This window comes from Montipora foliosa, chromosome 2 (assembly GCF_036669935.1).
Source record: "Montipora foliosa isolate CH-2021 chromosome 2, ASM3666993v2, whole genome shotgun sequence".
Taxonomy (NCBI): domain Eukaryota; kingdom Metazoa; phylum Cnidaria; class Anthozoa; order Scleractinia; family Acroporidae; genus Montipora; species Montipora foliosa.
The window spans coordinates 58801646-58826892 of record NC_090870.1 but is presented as its reverse complement, the minus strand read 5'-3'; the positions used below and the strand labels follow the sequence as shown (position 1 = coordinate 58826892).

Below are 25247 nucleotides of genomic sequence, written 5' to 3'. Positions count from 1 at the left end.
AGGGCGAGGCAGCAGCCTTCAAATATCGCATGCATGACATATTGCCTGGATAAGAAACGTTATTACACTAACAATATTTTTGTGACATCTCAGTTTAATTTGACAATGATATTATTAATATCAATTAAACGAATCGCAAATGTTTTCTTCTTTTAGATCACGCCTCCACCAGTTTTCAACTCAAGATAAAAGAGGCTATTCATACTCAGAGAGAACAACCCTCTTTGAATCAACAATTACACTATGTCAATCTTAAACTATTTTTTTATTCTCACACTTTCACGGCATACTTCATTCCGTTGTTACTATTTTTCACATTACCATTTCCTATTTATCAATTAAATATCAATTTTATTTATCTATTTATTTTTTTCAAAATCCTTCAAGATCAGGAGAGTTGTCTTGATGTGAATGAATTAATTGATGCGATGTCCACAGTAAAGGGAAAGAAGGTGTAAAGGTGTATCATAATCCGATGTTCGAAACCTAAATTTTGTTATCTAAAGTTGCTATTGATCATGTTTGTCATAGTTAACGTAAATACCTCTTACTAACCGAGTTCGAGGTCCGTACTGTAAGTTACGGACCGAGTTCCCGTTGATTTATGGCCCAAGCGCGAAGCGCGCGGGCCATAAATCAACGGGAAAAAACAAGGATCCGTAACTTACAGTACGGACCGAGAAACCGAGATTAGTAAGATATTTATTATATCTCTGAGGTTAACCGGCGCGCGGGCAAGGAAACTAGTCAAAGTGAAGCAGAAGGTTCAACTGCCACAAAGAATGCCGTGCCAAAGTCCCAAAAACTAAATCTTCTTGGCTGTTAAGTTTGAAATAGTTGCTTGCAAGATTCAAACAGTTTTCAGTACGGGTTTATGCAACAGAAATGACATGAAAAACTCGCTAGATGATGTTTTGTCGAAATTTTAAATTTATCGGGCTGTACAGCGGGCCGTACTGTAGAATACGGCCCGCTAATTTAGCCAATTACAGCGCGTGCACTATCTGAGAGATATAATAATGTATCGGAAGTTGGTTTTTAGCGTTGTTATCCAGCGTCCCTATACTACGCGCTTAGACTAGCTCGGCGATTTACGTGTATTGTGTGTGTCTAAACCTATTTGAGGATTTAAAGAAACTATATAAAAAACCAATTTATTATAAATTCACTGCTTCCATCGCTGTGTATTCTGACTAACTGAGGATGGAAGAAGTTTTTGTCGAAACATGTATTATAAACTCAAGGTTTCGTCATTTTCTCAAAATTAAATACAAATGCAAATTCATTAAAATTGCACACTTAAATGAACACAGAAACTGGTTGAAACCCAGAGGCGTCAAGCAGGAAAGAAAAAACAATTATTTGTTTGTCAGGACAATGTCAGTATCTTCCTCCTCATCTTCTATGATCGAGTTCGGAAATCTCAAATATCGACATTTCTTCATCTCTTGGACTTGTCTTGCAAACGTCGACTCTTTATCGTCCGAACTATTCTTTTTTACTTCTAAGCCGAGAAAATGTTTCCTCGTGATCTCCCACTTAGACCCCAAATTAGGGCAGCTACCTCTCCGAATTACACTTCTACTGTTCGTGGCTGACTCTCCGATGGCTAATGGGGAAACCTGAATACTTCCTCTACGGGTTGTTCTCATCGTCGGTGGAGAAGCTGTTATCAAAGCTGAGCATCCGCTCGAGAGTTTTCCTGTCATATCTAGAGATCCCAGCTTAGGATTTGGCTTAGCTTGCCGCAAATGTACAGGTTTATCATCAATGTTCTTATCTGAAAAGCTTGAGAACTGGATTTCTTGTATCTCAATCAACTTTGCATCTCTCTCTTTACCCGCTTGCTTGTTTAAAATGTTTGGAAGCTTGAGACGCGTCGATTCCGAAGCACCAGTTTTTGCGTCTAGTTTCATCCCTTTTTCTTTGACAACAGCGTTTCGGTTAAATGCGCACCGGGATATAGAGGAATCTGAGAATGAATTCTTCAGGGCATGCCTATTGCCTCTTCTCGATTCCTCATCACACAACAGCTCAAACGTCGGACTGGACGGCAGAGATCCTCGGCGAGAATCTCGTTTTCGCTGCGAGGCCTTGAGAAGGGATTGCTGCATGGACAAATCCTTCACTTTCTGTTCAAATTCTTTTTGAAACTTGTCCACTGAAGAGCCCAGTTTTTTTGACTCTTGATAGTTAAGTATGCCTGTTTGTTTCAAAGTAGTCGTAAGCTCTTTTCTAGTCTGAGTATTCCTTCTCCCTTGCATTTTTGTCCAGTTTTCAAAGATGCAGCTCAACTTGGTATGGAAATGCCTAAGGTGTGTGTGTTATGGAACTACCCACACTTCGCAAATAATCAAGTCAACAATAGCTCTTTTATTAAAGATCGCTTTCATTTGCAAGATTTCACGCTTTATTTTGGTTGTCTTTTGTCCATTTTAAGATTACTTTGTTTGCTCTTCCACATGTCCGTGAAAATCTATTAATCATCGCACGACGGAATAAGCTATTATCTTCCGTTTCAAGGACTAAACAAACATTTAGTAATTCCTTGATTAACTCCAAGAAAATTTGCGATCATCTGTGCACGTTTCTTTATTAATTAATAATCAGGGGTATGCGTGATAAAAATACCGCAGTCCATTTTTTTTCACCGACCACCAAAAAGATTAACCTAGCCTTTGTGACTAAACGCAATTGGTATGCTTCTGAAATCGCAACACAGATGAAATGCAATAACTTTTAATTAAAATTAACCTGCATTTAAAAGCTAATGAAATTTTCAAACATTGTAGAAGCCTAACAGCAAGGAAATGTGACCGGTCTGACCGGTGTCTTTTCGTCAATTTACATTCGAGACATGAGGGAATAAGCAGCGGATTGCGGTGCCTAAGAGCTATTAACAACAGGAATGAAGATAATAAAATGTTGTATCATGCCGCTCAATAATTGTCATCACAATTGGTTTCCTAAAAATAGCTTGCAATCGTAGCATACAGTGATTATTTACTCACGTACGTATTTCGAATCAACAAGTGTAAACTATACTATCATGAAAAAATGGAAGTTCGGAAAACCCTACGGAATTCGAACCTATGACCGTGTGCCTTGTGCAGTTGTGCTACATATGCTACACTAATTGCCGGTTGCTCGTTTAAGTTTATCCCGTACGAGGTTATTTTTCGGGATTTAAGTTGCTCAACCAACTAAAATAGCACCGGTGGCTCAGTTGGTTGAGCATACCACCGGGCTGCCATGCGGGAGGTTGTGACTTCGACTCCGGCCGGAACAACACTCAGGGTCTTTAAATAACTGAGGAGAAAGCGCTCCCTTTGTAATAACATCCGCAAATGGTTAGACTTCTCGGATAAGGACTATAACCGTAGGCCCAGTCTCACATTATATCTTCCATGTTCATTAGTTCTCTGTGGTCGTTAAAGAACCCACACAGTATTCGAGAAGAGTAGGGGATGGAGTTCCCGGTGTTGTGGCTGTCCTCTTTGAGTATATGGGTGGGTGGGTATAGCAGGTCCACATCAGCTGAATAGCTGCCAAAACTTTAACGTGCTCAAACAAATAAATAACAAACAAACAAACAAACAAACATACCTTGTTAGCGTTGAAGTATTACCTTTCTTTCCGTTACACTCATAATAGCTCGTTAGTACCTTGCCAGTCAAGTACGTTTGCAGCCGTGAATTTTAGGTGCGCAAGAATTAAACGCAAAGAGAGGGCGTTCCACTTTCACCATCCCTTGAAACCGAGAAAGAAAAAAATTCAGAAGGGGCATTTCAGTAGCGTGGAAACTCATGTTTTCTTCGTCCGTTGTGTTCTATATCTATTATTTTATATTGCCATTTTTGTTTTACTGGTTTTTGTCAGCAACTAATACCTTTTTAGGTCACATAATGATACAATGGGATTGCGCTTCGTTTGTTGGAAAACCAAACAGTCGATTCAGTCTGGCTCCTGTCATTATATAACTTTTGACCTCGGATATTGCTTTTCTAGCTTTCTGATTGGTTCATTCAGTCGCGGTTATTTAACAAAAATGCCATGTTTTATTAAATTCTGAATGCTGGACACTTGGGAATTAAATTCAATCAGTTTCCAGCTTGGAATGATACTTTACGCAGTCAGTATCCATATTAAGTCATAAGGTATGTGAGCTGATAACCGAGATCGAGAGAGCCAATCCGAAAGCTAGAAACGCAGTATCGGAGGTCAAACATTAAATAACAGCTCGCATGCCGGATTTACCGTTTGTGTAGAATTTTCGTAGTTTTCGTGAATAGGAGATGTCTATTTATATTCCATACATATATATAGGAATTAGGAGAAAGTTGAGCGAAATTAGCGGTATTTGTTTATTCTGATGACCCATTTGAATCATGAGCTGACTCGAGCAGCTTACGAGAAGACAACTTTCGATATATTAAAATTCAGCTTGATAGTGAGGCTTTGAGGACACAAACAAAAGAAATGAATCGGCGGCCATTTTGGAGTCCGTGGGGAATAAAGACTTTGTCTTTGCATTGTCTTTGCCCGTCCAGCCTCACATTAGGGAGCTTTAGCAACGACGACGGGAACGGCAACGAGAACGTCATGTAAAAACATAAATTCACGTTATTGCGATCACTTCGCGACTATTCCAAGCCTTTTAATATGACAAAGGTGTTTCAGTCCCTCAGGAATGAAACCGCTACGAGCGGCGCTTAATTTAGGGGAGAAAAATGAAAATTTATCTCCAGGTGCTGACGTTCTCCATAACACTTCAAACTTGGTAATTTCACGTTGCTGCTTTGCTGACGACGGCAAAGAAATGGACAAAAATCAAAAACGCACGTGCAGGGCGTGCAAAGCTATTGTTTTTGCCCACTAAATATGCAAATTTGTGACGTTCTCGTTGCCGTCGCCGTTGTCGTTGCTAAAGCTCCCTATTGAATGAGAGGTTCGACGGGCAAAATCTTTTGTTTGGACATTGAGTGATATGGGCCAATAAACATGTTCATCCAGTTTACTTTGTTTATGTCCTCTAGACCTCGCTGCCAAGCTGAATTTCAATTTATCGAAAGTGGTCTAAGTGTCCAAGCGTTCACAATTTTACGAAATTTAATAAAGCAACATAAATATTCTTGTTCTTTGGCCATTTCAACTTAATCAAAAACATAAAACAAACAGCGGCTACAAACACAATGATAAAGCGCATTTTACTTTTGACTTCACGTTTCGTATGCTACGACATCAGGTTCCTGCGGACAACATATATCTTCAGAAGTGACGGTTGAACAAATTCAAATATGATATATGTATATATATATATATATATATAGATATAGATTTCTAGAGTTGGATTATTTGGTCGAAGACATTCATTGCTACTCGTTTCATGCTCCTTGCGGAGCAATCATCAGGCAATGCCAAAAATAACTTATACAAAAGATGATATACAAAATTTGAAAATACAGAACAATGCCCACTGGCGTGACGTGCAGAAATGTGATTGGTTAAGCGAGTACGTTCTTTAATTTCGTACTCGCTTAACCAATCACATTTCTGCACGTCACGCCAGTGGGCATTGTTCTGTATTTTCAAATTTTGTATATCATCTTTTGCATCCGTTATTTTTGGCATTTCCTGATGATTGCTCCGCAAGGAGCATGAAACTCTGAGTAGCAATAAATTTCTTCGACCAAATAATCCAACCCTACAAATCTACATTGCTCTAGTTTACCTATTGAGCACTTTAATAGCTGATGAAATCTTCAATTCATTATATATAAATATATATATATATATATATATATATATATATATAATAAGTTAAAATGCTTCGAGCCAACAGAGATGCTGCGCCAGAAGGATCCAAAAGGATTCACAGTCCAAACCTCGAGAAGATAATTTAAAATTGTTATGGAAAACGAGGACGGACAACTTCGAGCGAAGGAAAATATATACAGTAAAAATTGTAAAAATGATAAAAAATTTAATAAAAAACGTTTAGGTCTGTGACCTTCATCAGTTGCACTGCAACTGATGAAGGTCACAAACCGAAACGTTTTTTACTAAATTTTTCATCATTTTTAGAATGTTTACTGTATACATATTCCTTCTCTCGAAGTTGTCCGTCCTCGTTTTCCATCACAATCTTATATCTATCTATATATATATGTATATATATAGCTCTTTGTCATTACAAAGCTTTTGCTTTCATGTCCAAATTGAGCACTCTACTGGGATGAGTCATTGCTGCTAGCAATTGCGCATGATCACTAGCTCGCTAGTTTGAGCACTCTGGCATGGCTTAGATGTACCACATGTGGGGACATTTAGGGTGGCTTTATAAGCTTAACCTCCATCCCAGACATCAGCACTGCACTGATGAGGCCCAGAAGGCCGAAACAGTACTGTCTGCAGTTAGTTATATTTATATAATTAAGAAGACTGGCAAATAGAGAGAATAACATAAAAATAGTAAGATAAATAGATAGCAGTGAAAACTGACCGTTAAATAAAGCCACAGTTTTTCACTGCTAACGTTTTTGTTTAACGCTGATTTAAGGTCACGTATTAATAAAGTTTCCTTTATTTTACAATGCAAGTCAGAGCTACCATTTGCTAAAACTTGAAAATGGTCCCATTTTATGTTGTGACCAGTTTTTACAGCGTGATCTGCAATCACGGAAGTTTTGACAGATCCCTTTGAGTGCTTTGAAATGATCTTTTTTACGGTCAAGTAAGCGACCTTTCGTTTTACCAATGTAAAACTCATTGCGGTTCCAACAAGATGCCTTATAAACTACTTTGGATTTTTGTGATTTGCACAAATGATCTTTATAGGGGAAAAAGGCTTGATTCGACAGGTACTCTGGAATATTACTTTGAGATTTACAAACCCATAGAACTTATCATATTTGAATTTGTTCAACCGTCACTTCTCAAGATGTATGTTGTAGCATACAAAACGTCAAGTCAAAAGTAAAATGCGCTTTATCATTATGTTTTTGATTAATAAAGCCATTATTCCATTCGCGCTTTTCAGATATCAAACTGGCTATAGCCAGGAACCCATTACTCGGAGCTTCCATCTGTATTGTACGCTTGAGTCAATCCTTTCCAGTATCTTTCTATTTTTAGAAGTACTATATTTTGACGTATGTGACGTATGTGACTGAGAACATACGTGAAGTTGTTCACATACTTCACATATGTATGTGACGTAATAAATGGCTGACCATAGGTCTCTTACGATTATTGGCTGTTGTGAAAACACCCACTAAAACCCCCCCTGAGAGGTGCTTCTAAAAATAGAAAGATACGGGAAAGGGTTGACTCAGAGGGTTAATAGGGAGCTTAAGCAACGACGACGACAACGACGACGGCAACGAGAACGTTACAAATTTGCATATTTAGTGGGGAAAAAAACAATAGCTTTGCACGCCCCGCATGTCCGTTTTTCACCTTTGTCCATTTCTTTGCCGTCGTCAGCAAAACAACAACAGGGAGCTTAAGCAACGACAACGGCGACGGCAACGAGAACGTCACGAATTTGCATATTTAGTGGGTAAAAACAATAGCTTTGCACGCCCTGCACGTGCGTTTTTCACTTTTGTCCATTTCGTTGCCGTCGTCAGCATAACAACAACGTGAAATAGCCAAGTTTTTGGTTTTATGAAGAACGTCAGCACTTGAGGATAAATTTTCATTTTCTCTCCTAAAATGGAGTGCCGTTCCGACTGGTGTCATCTTTGAGGAACTACCACACCCTTGTCAAATGTTTACATTGTTCGCACATCGTATTGCCTTGGGAAGACTGTTCCAGAGTTTTGGTGCCGCACTTGTAAATGAGCGGTCACCAAGAGTGGTAAGACTCTTGAACGCAGGATACTTAAATAAGAGTGTGTCCGAGTTGGTTCTCAGGTTGTATCTCCCAGGCTTTTCAGTTCTATGAGTTCTGATAGGTACAGGGGTGCAAGGCCATAATATTAAGAGTTTTATATACAAGCAATAATATCTTAAACTGGATTCGGTAGCTAACAGGCAGCCAGTGGAGCTTGTATAACGAAGGTGAAATATGCTCATAGCGGCTGATGTTAGAGATGACACGGGCGGCCGCGTTCTGGACACGCTGAAGTTTTTGTAGTTGGTTACCTTTCAACCCATAGAGCAGGCTGTTGCAGAAATCTAACCGGCTGGTAACAAACGCATTCACTAAAGTCTGTGCGCAGTCAGAGCTAAGATATTTTCTTATTCTCCTAATGTTGTAGAGATGAAAAAATGCAGATCTACAGATGTTAAGAATATGCGTGTCCATCTTGAGTTGGTCATCGAACCAGCAGCCTAAATTTCTTACTTTGCTGGCTGCTGTAACTATGCTCTCTCCAACCTGTAAGGAATCTACGTTGACTTTGGCAAGTTGTTGTCTGATGCCAATTACGATAAACTCGGTCTTGTCATCGTTTAGCTTTAATCTGTGTTGGAGCATCCAGTTCCTTATATCCACAATACAACTTTGCATGGCCTCTAATGCTGCTGACTGCTCAAAGCCTGAGTCTGCGCTGAATGATACATACAGTTGTGTATCATCCGCATAGGTATGCACATCAGGAAGGTGATGTTCGATGATTTTGAACAGTCTACTTGTATAGAGAACGAACAGAAGAGGCCCAAGAAAGGAACCCTGTGGGACGCCATACTTTGTATGGAACTTGGTCGATGTCTTACCGTTGATGGAGATAGACTGAAATCTGTTGCGAAGATAGGAGTCGAACCACGAGTAGGCTTGCCCTGATATGCCAAAGTCAGAGGACAGACGGTCCAGCAATATGGTGTGATCTACAGTGTCGAATGCTGCGCTAAGGTCCAGAAGCACGAGTAATGTGACACGCTGCTGGTTCATGTTGAGTAGGATATCGTTTTTGACTCGCAACAGGGCAGTTTCTGTACTGTGATGTTCACGATAAGCAGATTGCGCCTTAGGGTAGAGTCTGTTTACTGTAAGATGATCGTGGATTTGACAGAACACTGCCCGCTCAGTTATTTGGAGGACGCGAACACCTGACGATAAATTCTCTAAATGTGACAAAACCCACACAAATAATAATAATTTTAATCCTGCAATGATTATACCAACCGACTTGGAGTAATCGTAAAATTATTACAATAACGGGAAATAATATTTTTAGACAACGTTCTCGTAGCCGCCGTCGTCTTTCTTGCGTTAAGCTCCCTAAGCAAAGTGGAATTCAATGTGAGACGCCACAAAACAGTAATAAAATTGGATTAAAAAACAAAAAATAATCAGGCTGTACGAGCGACGCACAATTTAGCACTTTTTTGCGGTACTCTGCATAACAACGACGTTAAAGTTTCAAATTTGTGCTTTGACGACAACGCAAGCATACAGGTATGTGAACCTTTCATTCAACTGATTTTTACTCTGAAACCGCTCGTACTCAGTTTACTTTAAGGATGCTTCACTAACATTGTACCATGAAATGATATAATTGTAGCCTGTAGAGAGGTTTTGCACGGCAGCCATGTTGCATGGCAGGAACAATGAAAATGTTTTGCATTAGAAAGAATATTTGTTCCCATAGGAAAAAGAATCTATTGTTCGTGCCATGCAACATGGCTGCCGTGCAAAACCTCTATAGCTGGCGGGATATTTTATAGCGGGATGATTTAAACACGTGCGAGTAAATCGGTGATGGCTTCATTGTGTTTTGGCCACGAGAGCGAACGGTTTTGAAGCAGAAAAGCCGCGTGGAATTTTTGCGAGTGGTGACCACTCGTAAACATGCCTGATGCGGCGCACTAGCGGCCAAAACACAAAGGCGCAACCATCAGTTTAAATAATCTCGCGATAAAATTTCCCACTAGCTACGCAGGCTAGAATAATCGAGAAAGATTTACGATAGTGCAGTTATCAAGACATTGTTATTTCAGACAGCTTCAGAAAGTTATGAAGACATTATTTCAGAAAGTTTTTTATTAATGAATCGCTACTCTTAAATGTGATTCCTTTTAGCTTCTTGATTTCGAGCTTGATTTTGATTATTATTTATTTGTTGTAATTAGATTCTTACCATCATTTATTCATACACCTTTAGTTATTGCATATTTATATAATGTAATCAATATTGTAATGCGCAATTGAAAATCGGTGGTATTGATAATTGCGCAAATATAAGTTTAATGTATTGTATTGTATTGTATTGTATTGTATTGTATTGTAAGTAACTTTTGCGTCGACGTCCCATTCGTATATCGTAAAATCCCTACTTCTTAAATAGCCAAATGGTGTCTCCCTTCAGTTGGTTATCAGTCGCACGTGCCCCTCAACGACTTTTTGTTCATTCTGGATGGACTTCAATCAAATGTTTCCATGACAATAGTCTAGTTCACTTGGCGGCAGTCCAATTCGTTTTGCAAACATTTGATTGACGTCCACCCAAATTTAAAAAAGTCATTGATAGGCGCGTGTGACTGATATCCGGTGTTACACTGTGTCACTTGCCGGTACAATGCTCGGGTGCAATGCTGGGACAATTTGACAATTTGCTTAATTAATAGACCATTTTACACGAAAATTTTTGGTTTTATCAACGGAGTTGATAATGTAAATTGACCACGGTACCGTACATTATCAACTCCGTTGATAAAACCAAAAATTTTCGTGTACTTCTTCCCCACCGACGCAGCACCACAATTTCTTTAGAAACTACCCCCTTTGGACCATTTTACAGCTGTGTACTTAGTTACCTGGCCTTTGAATGAAAGTGAGGCTGGAGTTGACCTTGCTTTGATAGAAACGTCACTGCTTTTCTTATGATGTTGTTCTCATGCTAATCAGTAGGTATTTACATAAGAAAAGCAGTGAAGTTTCTATCAAAGCAAGGTCAACTCCAGCCTCACTTTCATTCAAAGGTCAGGTAACTAAGCACACAACTGTAAAGTGGTCTAATATCCCAGAATACTTCTTGTTTGCCCCTCAAATTTTGCATAAACCATTGTTTTCAAGTGTCCCAAGAGCATTTGAAAACAATGGTTTATGCAAAATTTGGGGGGCAAACAAAAGTATGTTTTGGGGAATTCGAAAATAGGGAATAGACCATTTTACAGTCCTGTTCTTAGTTACCAGGCCTTTGAAGCTGCTTCGATACAAACCTCACCGCTTTTCTGATGTAAATAAAATTTGTTAGCATTACAGCAACATGATTTACATAAGAAAAGCAAATGAGGTGTATCAAAGCACGGTGAACTCCAGCCTCGCTTTTATTCAAAGGCCTGGTAAATGAGCACAGAAATTGTTCACATAACCATGGCCTCTAGAACCCAGGCTTTGTCTGTTTTACCTGTAGAAAAGAGAGAGACTGGGTTTTGATTTTACTCACACTTTGTGGCCCGTTTCTGCAAAACAAAGATCCACATTTTTAAAGGCTTAAAATTATTCACCTCCTAGTACTAGATGTAAGAGTCGAAAATGCAAAATAGATGCATAATTTTGTGCCTTTGATATCGCATCCAAGGTTCGCGTCACTTTTGGACTCGTCATCGGTTCCACTGCGTGTGCGCAATAAAACTATTAAACAAAATGGCGATCAATTTGAATCAACTGAAGGTGAAAGGCCATTATGACATTCTTGATTTTCAAGGTATTCTCTGCTTTTCTCGCTTATATCACTTTTCTTCTTTACTAGACACAAATAAACAAGTCTCTTGGCGATGCATCGGTGGTGGTTAAATTCTCTTGTGCTACTGTATGTCTGTTGTACATACTGACTTTCGCTGACAAAAGCATTTATCCTGCATTAGCAGTTACACCGGGATAGTAAGTTCTTTTTAAATTTTTGTAAATTTTATTTGACTGTCACTTTTAGCTTGAAGAGTGCACGAGGTTTGTCTAGAATCGTTGATTTAGGTTTTATTTTAAAAACCGGCCTAATATTATTATTTATGGTGATTCGATTTAAAGAATTTATTCCAAGGAATATTCATAAAATTAATTGAACTGGCTTTTAGTTAGGAAAAAAAATGAAAGCAAGCATTAAAATGATTGTAATGATGTAAATCCATCGATAAATCAACGAACAGCGTTAACTACACTTGTAAAAATGTAGACTGATGGCTACCATTCTGTATAGTGTATTCGATACCCACATTTTTCTTGAGTGCTACTTTATTAGATTTGAAGCAAATGATTTATAATGTATATAATTTAAGTGTTTGTTGATGTTGATTATTTCCGTTACTACATGAGAAAACAAAATTAATTGTAGATTGAAATAAAAGTTTGTCGAGGGACCATAAAACCAGTGTTTTATGGGATAACATAGTACAAAGGTTTCTGTATGAAGTGCCTTTTAATGCTCTACAATGCATTGGTAACTTAAAAGTCAAATTGCAAAGTATTATGTGATAGGTATGCAGTTGACTCAGGGGCTTTGCAGGGTCAATGAAACAAATTTTTGAATCAATTAATTTAAGAATTTTAAGAATCCCAACTGGGAGAAGGCAGAACAGTTGTCTAATTGCAAGTGCACCTGTGGAGTTTAAGTGCACATGTAGACTACCCAGTAGGACTTGAACCCTGGAACTCCATGTGGCAAGTGCAATGCCCTAACCTTTGGCAACATTGCCTTCCTCCCATTATGATACAATATGTATGTCAATTTTATAGGGGGCAGTATGGCCCAGGGATGGCACTAGGATTTTTCAATCTGGGTCCTGGGACCCGCATGTTCGGCCAAATTGGGGTCCCAAGCATTTTTTGGGGGTCCCAAAATCTTGGTGACGCTCTGCGAGAAAAAGAGTATGTTTTAAATTATGAGAAAAATAGAGTAACCAACTTGGAATTAATATTGACGCATATGCATAGGACCGGCCGACAAAGGCTTTTTCTAGAGCCGTTACATTCATTCCTGGACAAGAACTCTGTTAATGAAAGAGCACCCTTTCCAAGAGTTTACGCATCACTGGTTTCCTCCCTTAGGAGCAACGAACAGTGACGTCTTTTGCTATATATTTGCATTCAGTGACTTGCAGAGTACATTCCTCTGAAGAAGACCGCAGAAGGCGGTCGAAAATTTAGTTTTAACCTTTTTAGATGTTTTAACCCCATTTGTTAGAACTTCAATTATGATCACAGATCGCTCCAACAGTTTTACAAACACAGAATATACTGATAAATCAAAGCAAGTTGTGTGAGTTATTTAAGTCAGTGCCTTGCGTCCTGGGACGCATTAAAATTTCGATGATGCATTTTTTTGGATTTTATTTGCGTAAAAATGCACGATTTCTGCGTTAACGCGATCCCTGTGGCCCATTGGTTAGAACACTTGCCTTGAGGTCCCTGGATCAAGACCAGTTCTGACCACTTGTCAAATTTGATCCTGGTTGTCCATGGTTCAAATTCTCGGCTGTACTTGTAAAAGGCCAACACGCTTCTCTCCTGCCAGTTAGAATTGTTAAAGTGGTACTATGACCAAATTTTGGATTTCAAAACTATGTTAACTAAACACTAACTGACCCAAGTTTTAAGTTCTGATTTTAAAAAGACACCTGTTTATTTTAGCTGGAATTTTCTTATTTATTGGTCCGCCATTAGTAACTTTAAAATCTTGAGAGAGCTGGGTCGAGGAAAAAATGACGTCAAACACTCACTAGTTTAAGAATGCAATGTGTGTGTACGCGGCCTAATTAATATGCAGCACGGGAGGTTCGGGCTTTCCGAGTTTTCAACCCGTGTTTTGCATATATAATAAATTGCGCTTACACGCTGAAATTTTAAGCTAGTGAGTAAATGACGTCATTTTCTCTAGATCCAACCCTCTGAGGTCCAATCGGCCAGTTTTGAACGTGATTAATGGCGGACCATGAAATCCAAAACTTACACTCAAATTAGACAGCCTTTGGATAAAACTCAAAGCTCAAAATTTTGCCAGTTAGGTGTTGAGCGAACACACTTTCAAAATCTGAACAAGAAAAGGAAATGATTTTTTGATCATAGTACCACTTTAACAGTTGTTGTTGTTGTTGTTGTTGTTGTTAATAGTTGTCATTTCATTGATTGTGTTTCATTGGCCCTGAAAAGCCCCTTATGGGGAATGGTTAAGTAAGTAGGTATGTATGGACGGATGGATTTTACAACCTTTAATTTGCAGTTCCCTGGTATGTTTCTGACCAATACCTTTTACCTTGTTTTCTTCAGCATTATTCCACCGCATTTTAGAATATGGACTTTAATCACAGGATGTTTTACAGAATATAGAATATGGAATGTAAGGAGCAATATATTTGTTTTCTTGGTTTGCAATTGAAAGTGACTTTTAGAGTAATGTTGTGCTTTTGTGCCAAATTTGACAATAATATTGTAATCAGGTCTCAAAATTAAAAAAAAAAATTTCACTCGCAATTTTGCATCAAAAGACGAAAATTTAGTGGCAGTCTTCGTTCGCATTGCATTGGGGTGCCAGCCATTTAACAAAACAAAACAAGAGCGCTCAATACTTGTGTGTAATGAACTGCTGAAAATGGCAAATGATTGAGGGAATGGCGTTGTGCATTTACATGTAACATCACAGCTAAATTACAGTACAAATGTGTCCCAAAATAGTTTTTCTTTCTTTATTTTATCAGAAGTAACAGCAAAGTGGCAACTGCTAACCCTTTATTTCAAAAGAGCAGAGGTGAAAACAAGTCGTGAATTTGCGACTTCTCCAGATATTTTACTTACAAAGGGAAAAAAATCATTTGCTAATGCAACTCTATAGAGTTCGAAAGTGTGATGTCATAAAAAATTAAAATTGGCCATTTTCATTCATCCCATATTGTAAAGCAAGATACCATTCTTTATACAAATTGTTGTATAGTGAATGATTGTGATTGAGAAAATGTGAGTTGAGAATACCCCAGTCCATATTTGGCCTTTAATATTCTAGTGAAAATTATTTGAAATCCTTTGTTCATTGTGTCAGATGACCATAGTTTGAAGGATAATACCTTTAAGTTATTGATCAGTTAGGGTATTAAGTGGACTGGTTCATGCTTTTTGGGAACAACCTTCACAGCATGGTAACATTCTAAAAGCAAAATTTAAATGATTATCATGGGGCACAGAGATTTGTTCTCTCACTTCATGTTCTCATGCAAAGGTGGAAGTGTTTTTTGGTGTACAATGTAGGTGGTATAAATTTACCTTTACTCTAATTATTTTGCATTTTAATATTGCACTGCATCCAGAACTCTGACTCTGTAAACAAATTGTTGTTCAGTGTATGACTATAACTTCATTTTAATTTTCATTGGCAGGTATTTCTAGATGTGGGTGTGTTTGTCTTGTGTGGCCAGTTACTAGAGCCTCTCTGGGGAGCATTGGAGTTTTTGGTAAAGATCAATAAAATGCATGTACTGTACTAGGGAACGTTAGATTGGAAGTCCTTATGATTACGAGATATCTGTACAGTGTAGGACTGTAAGGAAGAGTTTGCACACTGGGCATGTACATTACCTGGTACCATGGGTTTCCATGTCCATACTATTTTATTGTACGTGCTAAGAACCAGAAACTCTGAGTTCGTATATTTAGGTTATTGCACTTTGCAATGCATTGAGAGAGTATCATTGACAACCTTGCCTGAGGGCATCTCCGGGTGACCGGTAAACTCATCCAACACAATCAGTTAACATTCATGTCCAATGCACCCAATCTGAGTCAGATCGTCTATATCCTATATGATCTGAGTTGGGTCGACTTGACCCATCGTGGCTAATACAGGACATGTCACACCGGAAGTCAGGTCCCACGAAAGACAAAGTAACAAACCTTCCTCGTTCCTAAAGCAGGCACACGAAACATGACAGTTTCTGTACCATCCAAGTCTGGTTGACTCAACCTGTCTTTGTGAATGTCGATCTGTCTCTCCGGAAGTCAGGTTGCAAGTGACAAAGATAACACCCACACAGGGAGGGCAGAAAATCTTGACAAAATTGACTCTATCAGATTGACTCAAGTTCACATGTCAATCTGAGTCAGATGGACAAGTTGACTTGATTTAATCGGACTGAGTTGATCTGCCAACGTTTTCTCCCTCCCTATTCACACAGACTGAGTGTGTTGGACCACCCTCCGAGTTTAATGAAAGTCTTATTAGTCACTACTGGGAGTTAGAGGTTTAATTTGAGCTTTTCAAGAACCTCTTTAATTGTGTTTATTACAACTGTATAAAATAAACTAGTTATCGTAGCTGCCAAATCATCAGGTTCACAGATCTTTAGTTTCAAAGTGAAAAAAGGCCTGTACAAGGATGTTTCAAGAATACCATAAAAATCTTCAATTACGAAACAATTAGGCAAACTAAAAACAAACGATGGAAAATACAGACAAGAAAAAAAGGAGAAAATGGAGCAATAAAGGACTACTTACAAGCAACTTGTAGGTTCCTAACTAACAGGTGAAAACAGTAATTTAATCAAGTTTTTAACTGTAATCTCTTGCAAAACCCAACTACAAAACGTTTTATAATCATGGCAAAATGTTACTCAAGAACATTATTATCAAACATTCACCCAATCTTCAATTACAGTTGTCTGGATTTTAATTTTTTCGAATGTTTTTCTCTTTCTTTGGTTGTAGAAATTTGTATTTATCTTGGATGTAGGAACCTCACTGATCACCTCTGCTGTTTGTGTGATCACTTATATTGCAACATTTGACACTGAAATGTGGTAAGAAGTGGTTTCATTGTACCATTAATTGAAAAACGTAATTCAGTTCAAGACTTGTCCAAAAAGTAACTCTTCACGGAAAAGTGCAATGCTAGAACATACGTAATAATTAAAAATAATTGTAAAAGACATTAACTGAGAAAAACTGTCTGAAAACATTCTATGAACCTACAGATGAGTGCTGGTCTCTAGCAAAGTAAAACAAGGACTTGTTGCTGATTGTCACCCACTGCTGATAAGAGATAAAATTTGTTAAATTATAAGAGTTTGATAGTTCAAGTGATCCTTGTCATGATACACTGTAGGGACATTCAACCATAGCAAAGAAGTTTAGGTCTTTACTGCCCTCTAAGAGATACATGTATTTCTCCAGATAATTGGTTTTAGTATATACACTGTACTAAAACAGTGGATTGCGTTGAAGGTACACTCTGATTGGCTACCCAAACTCCGAGTATCCTTTGCTATGCACCTCTGAGAAACTTGCACGGGATTTGTACCTGAAAATTTTTGCAACCTTTACAGGAATAAATGAGTTAAAATTTATCAGGCCAGTCTCATACATGTAAATACACAAAAAATAAGAAAAGTTAATGTATGGATGGCAATACGAACTCATGGCGGTCTGAGTTCGTCCCGATCTCATGTAAATACCCCCTAACCCTGTGAACCTATTATGTTTCTTTTACATAAAGGTTTCTTCAGTTTGGTGGAATGACAGGAATTTTAGCAGGAATGATGGTTGCATTTAAACAAATCAAGCCTGAAGAGGAATTAAGCCCTTTACCGTTAAATGGTCTTCGTGTCAAGGTTGGTTTAACTGCAGATCTTATCACATACAGGGCAAAATTAGTGACTACTGATAAATTTCCTGAGATGGAGGGCATTAATTTTTTCTTAATCATTAGGGCACTTTTTGTAATCAACTTTTTGTAATTACTTGATCCTGATTGAATTGCTTATCCAGAAGGATATCCAGCTTATCCAGACCAAGCAATGTTACAAAAGAATCTTCTGCCTGATTGTGACTCTGATTAAGCTGCTTTCCGTCTACATATAAAATACATTTAAAGCACTATTTCTGTTGACACTCTACAATCTTATTGAATTGAACCTTAAGCGAATGAACAAGTGTTTTCTGTAATTTTAAGATTTAAGTGTTCATTGAACTTGATTGGTCATTTACAAAAGCATGTGCAGGGGTTTCAATAACTTCTGAAATAGCCGTCCATGGTAGCCCATTGAAGGCGGCAGTTTGACAAGTTTATGATAGCATTTTTAGTGAAAATCAAGGCAAACTAGCCGGCGGTGTGAGGCAAAGCAAGCGGCGGTATACCGCCGGTAACCGGCTTCTATTGAAACCCCTGATGTGACCTTGAAGTGTGTGACTTGCAACTCTTTTCCTTGGAACAAAGTTGGCGATTTCAGGACACCAATTTGATGCCCAAATGCATGTACAGTGTACACGTATGGACAAACGTAGGATCAAAGCTGCACACGCTAGAAAAGACACGAGCTATGTTATATCCAAATGAAGAAATTTTTAAATGCAAAAAACCCCAGCTCTGAACCAGAGTTGACCGCTTCAAGGCCATGAGCTTCGGCCATTATTAAAGTTGAACGTCATTTGTCGTGGTATTGAGCTGGCTTCCCTCGATGATTATTATTTTGCACTTTATGCATTGTATGATAGACATGTGATTGCATTGTGCCCTTGTGCGAATAAGTATTAATATCTTGTGTTTTCAAAGGTTTCCAAATTGCCCTCATCGCTTCACAACTCAGTCAATTTAGGGAAAACTTTGAAAATAATTATGTGTTAAATTACTCCTTAAGTGCCCCCGGTCCCATACCATTCCATGGTATACAAAGCAATCTATGGGCTTTGAAAACAGCTTTGTTGTATGCTGTACGTGTAGCTATTGACATGAATTAAGGTCCCTTGAGTTCTTTCTTTTTAAGGATGAAAAAATTGATGGCGTGAAATTTTATGTGAAATTTTATGATCACTCCAATAAAGAGATTTGCTTTAAAATCCTGGGTAATAATACCCATTTCTGCTTTTCTTTATGGCTTGTTGAGTATCAGTACAAGCACGTATTACCCAAGTGTTGCTACATTGTATTTTAACCTTTTTAAAACTCCATTACTTCTTATCTTAGGTTCATAAGAAACAAATTAATGTTATCAACCTTATCCTAAAATAATGATAGCAAAAGGCTTCTCCAATGGTGAGATACATTCCATGTATTAACAGTCCTTCATTACTGAAGCATGAATAAACCAAATAAAAAAAGTATTAACCTTATTAAGTACAGTAAAGTGTACCTTACATCATCAATGAATAAATGTATTACCCATCTAGTGGACTTATGCTTTGCATCATGGGCTGCTGACCCGCAGCCCTTGTGGGCTACAGGTCTAATAGTTAAGTATTGTGGTATACTTTTACAAATGGTATTAGGATGCAGTATGGCTCAGTGGTGAGGGTGCATGACTGCCTTGATATCCGAGAATCCCAGTTTCAAGACCTGTTCTGACCACTTGTTGAATTTGTTCCTGGTAGTCCCTGGTTCAACTTCTTTGCTGCACTTGTATAATAATTAATAGCCAACTGGTTTTCTTTCCAGCCAGTTGATTGTTCTCTGTTCTGTTGTTTCTAAAATTGTGTTTCATTGACCCTGAAAAGCCCCTATGGGGAGTGGTCAATGAAGTATGTATTAAATTCTTCAAATAATTTTATGTTTTTGCTTCAGCATGTTCCCTCTATAGTTGTTCTTGTATACTGTGTTCTTTGTGTCACCGGACTCCTTCCTAGCATCCTCCTGGTTATGGCTTTATCAGGCACTCTTATTGGCTGGGTCTATTTAAGATTTTATCAACCACGATGCAAAGGAGTCAAGGGAGATCTTAGCGACAGCTTCTCCTGTGCAAGCTTCTTTCCCGAAACTATACAGTAAGTGTTACTAGTGTGATAATTTTACGTTTAAAACTAGCAAAGGAATTCAACACAATGGAAATTTGGTTGGAACTCAATAGACCTTTTTACCAATATGGCGGCCATTTTGATTTCTATTGTTTCGAATAGCCATTATGGGATGCCCAGGGGGCAAATACATATTAATTTGCCCCCTGGGCATCCCATAATGTCTTTCGAAACAATAGAAATCAAAATGGCCGCCGTATCGGTAAAAAGGTCTATTATCAAAGGGAAAAGGAAAGGAAAGAAAAGGAACTTTATTTAAGTGTCTAGTCGTTCTAGCGCTGGAGCACTAATTGGGGACATTGTAAACTGAAATCAACAAACTAACACAAATTTATTAAATCAAACGTTGGTGTTCGAGGAGAGGGGAAAACCGGAGTACCTGGAGATAAACCTCCCAGAGCAGAGTATAGAACCAAAAAATTCAACTCACACAATTTATGACGCCGAGTATGGGAATGGAACCCGGGCCACATTTGTGGGAGGCAAGTGCTCTCACCACTGCACCAGCCCTGTACTGTTACTAAGCCAAGACTATTTCCTTCTGTATCCTTCTCTATACATGAAGTACATGTACTTGTTTGGCTTTGCTTTTCATAAATGTAATGTATTTTTATTTGGTCATCACTGTCGAGAGTAATCTAAAATGCTTGCAGGCTGTAATTTGTGTTTTAAAGCGCAGGCTTTGAGAGATTCGAAGTCCAGTAAATCCAGTCGCCATGGATCTCGGACAAGTGGCAAAGTTAGCCCCTTCCCTCTGTCTTTGTCACTCGTCCCAGATCTTCCATGCTTTCAGTATGGCGACCGAATTCGCCGTGCTGAGTCTCGCGCTTGAAAGCTCAAATTAGCGCCTGCAAACAGGCTAATAGTAATCCAAAAGTGCTCAGTTATTGTGGAATTTTGATTCGTGCTCGGTTATTCCAATTTTAGCTGAATTCAAATTCTGCAACTAAATGTTATTAGAAGAAAACTCTTTTTTGTCTCTTCTAACTCAGGTCTCCAGTGAACACGTTGTCAACGATTATGTTCAATCTCCTTGTTCGTTTGAAAGTGTGTCACAAGCCCGTTCGAACTTATGATGTAGGAGCACCATCTGCAATTACAATCAGTTTACCTGGAATGGATCCTGTGGATGCAGAGAGAAGACGGTAAGAAAGAAATAAACAATTTTCCTGTGACAATTCCACAATGTAATCTTAGGGGAGGTAGCAAAAATGTCCAAGGCATGTACAATGTAACACCACGTGATATAAACAATTTGTAACCGTCAAATGTTCCCATATTATATCGTAAGACCTTTGCTACATTAATGGCTATTTTATTGCCATATTTAGCATAAAAGTATTTAAATTAAAAGTAAAGCAACCATATTTAACGTCGATAACTCGCAAGTTACAGTAATTCAACTGAGAAACCTGAGGTCGACGGTGCACTCATTTTACTCCCCCCTCGCCATCAGTGCTCCGTTTTATGGGTATTTAAAGCTACTCAAGCTACACAGAACGGAAAGAAGTCGAAACAAGGATGTGAGATCCGGGAATCGAACTCAGGACTTCTTGCACCAAGGCCGCGCACTAACCGACTGTGCCATCCTCGCTCCTCGCATAATTTTATTGCATTCGAGGAGCCATACGATTTTATCGTTTGGGTGCCATCTTGTTCTGGCACAAATAGCCTCGATCTCATGTGATAGATTTACGGCTTGCCCAAGGAAATCAAGGTTACAACCTGGATCGGTGACCGTCTGGCAATACCCTGCGCTGTACACGCTGGGGAGTCGCGCTGTTTGGCTATCCAGCACGAAAGGCTACTGATATCCCACAAAACTCATATCAATTGCATTATAACACCAGGACCGTAGCCAGAAAAAAATTATGACTGAGGCGATGTCCATGGTTAAATCCTCTTCGTAGGTATTTTAGGTGTTTATGATGAGTACATTTTAAAGACAAAATGACTGAGGCAAGTAAGTGCCTTGGTTTGCCTCGTAATGGCTACGGCCCTGAACTCACGTATTCCATAATAATTATTGTTTTTAATAAAATTATTATCAACAACATAACAGTCTAAATACTTACAGTGTGATTTCTTCATTAGTGAATAAATACTAAAAAAGGGTTGAAAACGATTGTCCCTTAAAATGTACAACTACTTTCAAATGCGCCGTCGATGACAAAACACCAAGGAATCGAAGGCACCTCACTAATCCTGGCGTCAAAATGAAGCCTTAGAAAATCGAGCTCGAAGTTTCGCGTGCAGTTCACGGTTTGCAACCTCGTTCCCTGGGTCTCTTTGTCGCCGAGGTTGCACGGTTTGCTGAATAATTATCTCCATTTCCTACTTGAAAGCCAATTATGCTGAGCCAATCAGCGTTCGGGCACGTGCAAAGTTAGCCGATCGCGCTTGAAGGCTGTCAATTGACACCCAATCATTTCGCGTGTGATTGACATAATACGTCAATTATTTAGCGGTTTTGAAATTAATTTTTCAGAATTTTTTTTCTCGGAAAAATATACTTCACAGTCCACCGATTCAAGATTTGCAAAAAATTGATTTGCCTTTACCGAAACCTTAACACGAAAGAAACAATAAGCTTACTTACAATATGACCTTAACACTAGGTAATTATAACGCCAAAAACTAATGAAAACAGTAAAGAGTAGGACAATCTAAACTTAATTAGCAGCTGATCCAAAGATTACTCGCCATTGGTTCACAACCATTGCGGGAAACAATGATATGTCATTCTTTCTATTGTTTTAGCTATTGTTTGGGGTCAGGGTTGCAAACCAATGGCGAGTTATCTTTGGATCAGCTGCTACATCACCCAAAACATATCGAGAAACTTAGAAAATTCCATCACAGGAATTTTAGCACCTTCTACATGAATGCACTGCTACTGCTGAGCAAATTCCGCTGTAATGACATTGCGGCTCTTTTTCTCTTTAAATCTTATTTTCATCAGGCAAAAAGCTCTCAAGGCTCTAAATGAGAGACTTCAAAAACTGGAGCAAAATACTAGCTGGCCGTCATTAGATGAGCCAGGAAAGGATGGAGACAGTTCCGTGGATGCTGTCGATCAGATGCCAGAGATAGTGGTTGATCAGGGCACCAGCAAAAGAACCGAGGGAATGCCTACAAGCACTAGTGTGCCTACGTAACGCAAGGTATCCGATGCATGCCATGAATGGTGTTGACCACAATACACTTATCTGACTTCTTATAATTTTATTCGACAGCGAAAAATTAAGAGACTGTAAGAAACGACTTGACAAACTTGAAAAGTGGATATTTCATACAAGTGTCAGCAACCATAGTGTTCGCTGGCTTTAGAGAAAGCATGGAGGCCCAGGCACTATATCTCCTTTGCTTTATTTCCTATTAAAGATTAATCCTATATAACTGTAGTTAATGATAATTATGATAAATACTCGATCTTTTACCAATAATTCTCAGAAACGCTTTGTTGGAACAGTACTTCAATTGCCTTACGGCAGCAAGGGTACTGTCTCAAATTGGTGAAGTGCCCGTTTTCCTGCCACAGCTACTAATTTCATTTACACGGCTACTTAAGGACGTTCGCGCCCAAAACGTTCCCACGTACAGATTTTTTTTTAAACTTGCCACGCAGAAAGGTAATGATCTACTTTTGCCAAAAAGGCAAAAAAAATGGGGGGTCACCGTGCTCGTTTTCGAGATCATGAGGTGCACTTTTAGAAGCTTGCGTTATTTTAAGGCGATCTTAGCTTGCAACTGCCAGCAATAAAAAAAGTACATTAGTGAAAGTTAGATCGGGTAAACGTGCTCAATTCAACAGAACTAATATAACTAAACAACCTTTTGCGGCTGATGTCTTTTTCTGAGGTGAAATAGACCTTGAAAAACGATACATATTAGTCTAAGAAAGAAAACTTCGGTCGCACGAGAGCATAAAAGGCGAAATATTTGTAACTTCTTACGTACAGATTTTATTTGTCTTTTGTTAAAATGGACAAAATCAGGAAAGGAAGTGATCTACGGAAAGAAAAATCGGGGTCACCGAGCATTCAAGAGAGTAAAATCGCTGCGACGTTCTCAAAGCGATTGTCTATTCACACTGTCAGGCCATTGCGTGACATTTCCGAGAAGACCTGGGTCCACAGCTATCCCATGATGCCACATGCTTTCACGTTCCATTCTTGTGGAAAATGTTTGCGCCTTTAGCATCGTGTTTACCTTCGTGGTCTTCGATGCATGACGTGTGCGTAACATGCGCGAAAAAATGCGCAGCATCAATTGGCGCGAACGTCCTTAAATTCTCAGTGAGAGCTCTGGTTATGGGTATAAAACTCAGATTCTCCAGAGTGAATATATTTTATCGAAGGACTTCATGTTGTGAAAGTATTGCTTCGGTCATCTCTCCAGACATAAATTTATGTAATCTAGATCGACCACAATAGGGCCGTTTATACGAGAGAAAATAAGCCGCGGCTTACTCTGTCCGCGGCGTACATAATACGCGAAAGGAACTATTTATACGAGTATAAACTCCCAGGCCAGGAAAAGCCGCGGCTTGAGAAAGCCGTGAACGTAGATTTTGTACCATTTATACGGGGTGTTCGCGTCTTACGTAAGCCGCGGCCGGAGTTAGCTGCGGCTTGTTTTCTCTCGTATAAACGGCCTAATGTTATTGTTATATGGACGGACAGGGGTAAGAAAATGAAGATTTGCCTTGATTTGGATTAGTTTTCTTTTAAAGATTTGACCCTAGAACGTTATTAAAATGCATAAAGACAAGAAACTCTGAAACTTTAACTCGCCCAAAGGTTAAGTTGTGGGCGAACCGACCGACATTCCTTGATTTACGAAATGCTTTTCACCATGGACATCAAGATTTCGCTGAACACCCAGACTGATCCGATTCGCTCCAAACTATTTACCTGACACTTATTCATTTTAATGTTGGGGAATTATACCCACATGGGTAAAAAAAAACTTTTTTATTGTTTTACTATCTTAAATATTTCCAGTTGTTTAATATGTAATCCGAATGTTTGACTTTGTAATAGCGTGAAGTTACTTTGAAACGTCGTCAAAACTTTTCAAACAGTTTTATAGTTTATGTATTTTAGTAACGTTCAAACATTGAACTTTGCCGTCAATTTTTGCTCAAAAATAGGAAGATTTGCTCGCTTTTAGAGGATGATGACCGAATAGGCCAAGAAGGGTATATTGGTACCCGTAGGTAAATTTTCCACGGGTACGCAATCTATTCAACACAGTATTTCTCGTTGATAGACGCTTTTTGTGTAAAGCGGATTAAGTTAAGTAACGAGACCACCAGCGAGGTAACGTTGCCCGTATTTCCGTTAGAGATATCAAAGAGAAATAGTCCAGTTAATTCATACTGCAATCAGTGGGGGACGTGTTTTAGGTTGCAGAGATTAGGTTAAAGTGTTTGTAAAACCATTAAGGAAAGTGTAAATATACTGTTTATTTAAGATGTTCCTTGAAAAATTGCTTAACATCTTCAACTGAACCACCGTCTGTGTTGTTAAAA

At 38.7% G+C, this 25247-nt stretch overlaps 2 protein-coding genes across 4 annotated transcripts in view; one reads left to right on the top strand and one right to left on the bottom strand.

Annotated features, from left to right (window-relative positions):
• Window positions 1-485: 485 nt before the first annotated feature.
• LOC137993716 (uncharacterized) lies at window positions 486-2293 on the bottom strand. The gene has a single exon (XM_068839700.1). The coding sequence runs from the start codon at window positions 2262-2264 to the stop codon at window positions 1359-1361; it is 906 nt and encodes a 301-aa protein (XP_068695801.1). The 5' UTR covers window positions 2265-2293; the 3' UTR covers window positions 486-1358.
• A 9115-nt stretch (window positions 2294-11408) lies between these two features.
• Window positions 11409-25247, top strand: part of LOC137993713 (transmembrane protein 115-like) — an 18278-nt gene continuing 4439 nt past the window's right edge. For 2 of the 3 annotated variants that reach the window (XR_011121914.1, XM_068839697.1), the window contains exons 1-9: window positions 11409-11620; window positions 11700-11830; window positions 14210-14279; window positions 15310-15384; window positions 16634-16725; window positions 17421-17535; window positions 19482-19681; window positions 20704-20856; window positions 22674-22875. Coding sequence is in view for 2 of the 3 variants with exons in the window: in XM_068839697.1 (XP_068695798.1) it covers window positions 11594-11620; window positions 11700-11830; window positions 14210-14279; window positions 15310-15384; window positions 16634-16725; window positions 17421-17535; window positions 19482-19681; window positions 20704-20856; window positions 22674-22869 (1059 nt within the window). In the remaining variant the exon portion in view is untranslated. Of the gene's footprint in view, window positions 11621-11699; window positions 11831-14209; window positions 14280-15309; window positions 15385-16633; window positions 16726-17420; window positions 17536-19481; window positions 19682-20703; window positions 20857-22673 lie in introns of all 3 variants that reach the window. The other variant, XM_068839696.1, reaches the window with a different exon arrangement.

Coding starts and splice junctions, on each gene's coding strand:
- LOC137993716 (XM_068839700.1), bottom strand. CDS start 2,264: ATGCAAGGGAGAAGGAATACTCAGACTAGAAAAGAGCTTACGACTACT.